The 2,883-nt window shown below is 47.8% G+C and overlaps 1 protein-coding gene across 1 annotated transcript; it reads left to right on the forward strand.

The window, feature by feature from the left end:
• Window positions 1-1,209: 1,209 nt before the first annotated feature.
• On the forward strand, window positions 1,210-2,654 carry LOC138658324 (uncharacterized). Its single transcript, XM_069745793.1, has 2 exons — window positions 1,210-1,322; window positions 1,445-2,654. Exons 1-2 carry the CDS (start codon window positions 1,231-1,233, stop codon window positions 2,298-2,300), a joined length of 948 nt encoding a protein of 315 aa, XP_069601894.1. The 5' UTR covers window positions 1,210-1,230; the 3' UTR covers window positions 2,301-2,654.
• The last annotated feature ends 229 nt before the right edge of the window (window positions 2,655-2,883 follow it).

The raw sequence follows: 2,883 nt of genomic DNA on the forward strand, positions 1-2,883 counted from the left end.
AAGCCAAGCCTGCCAGAGCGTGGAGCCAAACCTGCCAGAGAGCAGAGCCAAGCCTACCAGAGAGCGGAGCCAAACCTGCCAGAGAGCGGAGCCAAACCTGCCAGAGAGCGGAGCCAAGCCATGTCTTCTTCTGGGAGCCCTCCAACCCATCGGTAGCGCACTGAGGTAAATATATATGCTTTTTTAAATAATTTTGCACTCTCTCCCTCGCTCTCTCTCCCTCTCTCTTTGTATGTATGTCTGTATGTATGTCTATATGTGTGTATGTGTGTGTGTCTGTGTCTGTGTCTGTATGTGTGTGTGTCGGTATGTATGTCTGTATGTATGTCTGTATGTATGTGTGTGTCTGTATGTATGGCTGTATGTGTGTGTGTATATATTAATGTATTTTGCCATCTTTTTTTTTTGTAGGAGGCTGCTGCCGCAGCACAAGAGGTGCTCCCAGAAGAAGAGCGAAGGGGTGGTGAAATACCTGGAGGGGGATCACAATTGGTATGTTTCTTTCATTTATTGCAGAACCACAACCTCACACCACACCCAACACATAACAAAACAAGATACTTACAGAAAGAGCGCAGCACACAACACATACAAACTGACCATTTCAGACCTCACACAACACATACAAAATGATCACTATAGATATCACACGGCACACAACACATAAAAAGGCTACATAAAAGCACATAATTTTTATGTTATTTTTCTTCTAGAGTTCGGATTCTGGTGCTCGATCCAGAGGTCCTCCCATTGGCTCCCAGGGTTGTCGGTGTGAGAGTCAGGGCGGCCGTCATCGTGTGAGCATATATGTAAATTTTTTTATTGTGGATTTTTCTTTATGTTATTTACAATCTAACTTTATTTATTTTCCCTTTTTTTATAACAGGCTTCACAGCGTGCTCCTGATTCGGACGATGAGGAGGTCGGCCTCGATATTGACCTCCTCATCGAGCTTATCCGAGACAGGGAGCCGCTGTGGAACATGGTTGACCGCCGCCATGCTGATGTCATCATGACCCGTCGACTCTGGGAGCAAGTCTGCCAACAGCTTATAGAGAAGGGTGAGGACCGCGATGTACGGGCCCAGAATCAAGAACGTAAGTATACACAGTTCAGTTTTGTTGATGCATTCTAAGTATTGTTTCTAACCAATTTGTGTTTCTCCTTTTTTAACAAGTGAGAGGATTGTGAAATGGTGGCGGTCGATCACGGAAGGAGTTCAACAAAGAGATGCGGTCCCCGAGTGGTTTTGGAGCACGCAGGAGCAGATACAAGTATGCCCAAGCCCTGTCGTTCCTTAGGACAATGATGGTGACCCGAAGGTAAATATTACCCACCACATATAATAACCAATGTTTAACATGTCTAAACCTCTTTTGCGCTTTCAGCCAGGGCCATGCAATATCAGTATATTAATTGTTTGTTTTTCTCTTTTGTTCCACAGCACCATCTGGAGCACTCGGGAGCCTGCAGCAGACTTGAACCTCTCTGGGGCGATCCCTCAGGAGGCCGGCACCAAGGAACACTGCGACAGTCCCGGCCCCTCTGCACCTTCCCACTCTGCACCTTCCCACTCTGCACCTTCCCACTCTGCACCTTCCCACTCTGCACCTTCCCACTCTGTACCTTCCCAGCCTTCCCACACATCAGATCCCTGTGTCCCATCCGCGAGGGCTGGAGCACCCTGGCCGGTTCCATTGCATGTATCTGTTGGTGAGGATATAGCGTTTCCTGTACCTTACCCCTCTGCTGCAGCCACCTCTAGTACACCTGTTGCTTCGGGGCGCCATCGGCACAGGGGTCAGGTACAGAGCTATGCGCCCGAGTTCTTACACCTGAACGCATCCTTCCAGAACTGTCTCAAAGTTTTGTCCGAGCAAATGGCTGCAGGTTTCAATTTAATACATAAAAGTATTCTCGAGTTGCATACACTTCTGTTAACGATGCGTTCAGAGGCAAGACAGTCACCGAACAACACTTTTTTCCAGTCGGTACTCGAGCAAATGGAGACGCTATCTGCTGCTCAGCAGATGCAAGTAATGGAATCCTGCCAGTCTACTCTAGCGCTCATTGCCTCAAAAGCTGAGACTCTTGCCACCCATCCTGCACCTGCCCCTCCTTCCTCCACTATCCATCACGACAACCACTACCATCCACCTGACCCGTACCACCAACCTGCCCGTGTCCCATCCCACCAACCTCACCATCACCCACATCATGCCCGTGCTCCGTCCCACCAGCCACAACACTACCAAAGTTCCCATGCCCCGTCCCACCAGCCAGACTTCCCACCATTCTGACCAATATGATGATCCTTACCCATACCACTTCCCATCTACTTCATCCGGGCCTCCTCTCCCTGCCCACTACCACCAGCTTCTTTCACCTTCTTCCCAACCCTCTTCTCCACCCATCAGTGCTTCTGCCTCACAATCTTCCCAAAACATCACCTACACCCCTCCATCCTACCAAATTCCTAACCCCAATCCCACTTTCCTGTCCACCCGATCATTTGCCTTCTCCACCCCTTCACCACTACCTATTGATTCTTCCCCACCACCAACATTCCTCTCTCCACACTCCCACTGTCGAAGCGTCCCTATCTGACAGCCCCTCCAGCACTATCTCCACCCCAACTTATTCCAACCTTTAGTTTTTTTGGTGTTTTTGTTGTGTTAAAAAAATGTTTAATAAAATTGTGTTGTTTACAGCCAATTTGTATTTTCTTTATAAGGTATAGATAACACTTGGGTAAAACAAGGTTTCTTGGTTAGAGGTAAAATACTTTGGGTATTACCCAAACAGGTACACAACTTGGGTAAAAGGTAAAATCAAACAGGTACACAGCTTGGGTAAAAGGTTAAATACTTTGGGTACAACCCA

The sequence above is a fragment of the Ranitomeya imitator genome, chromosome 1 (assembly GCF_032444005.1).
Source record: "Ranitomeya imitator isolate aRanImi1 chromosome 1, aRanImi1.pri, whole genome shotgun sequence".
Lineage (NCBI taxonomy): Eukaryota > Metazoa > Chordata > Amphibia > Anura > Dendrobatidae > Ranitomeya > Ranitomeya imitator.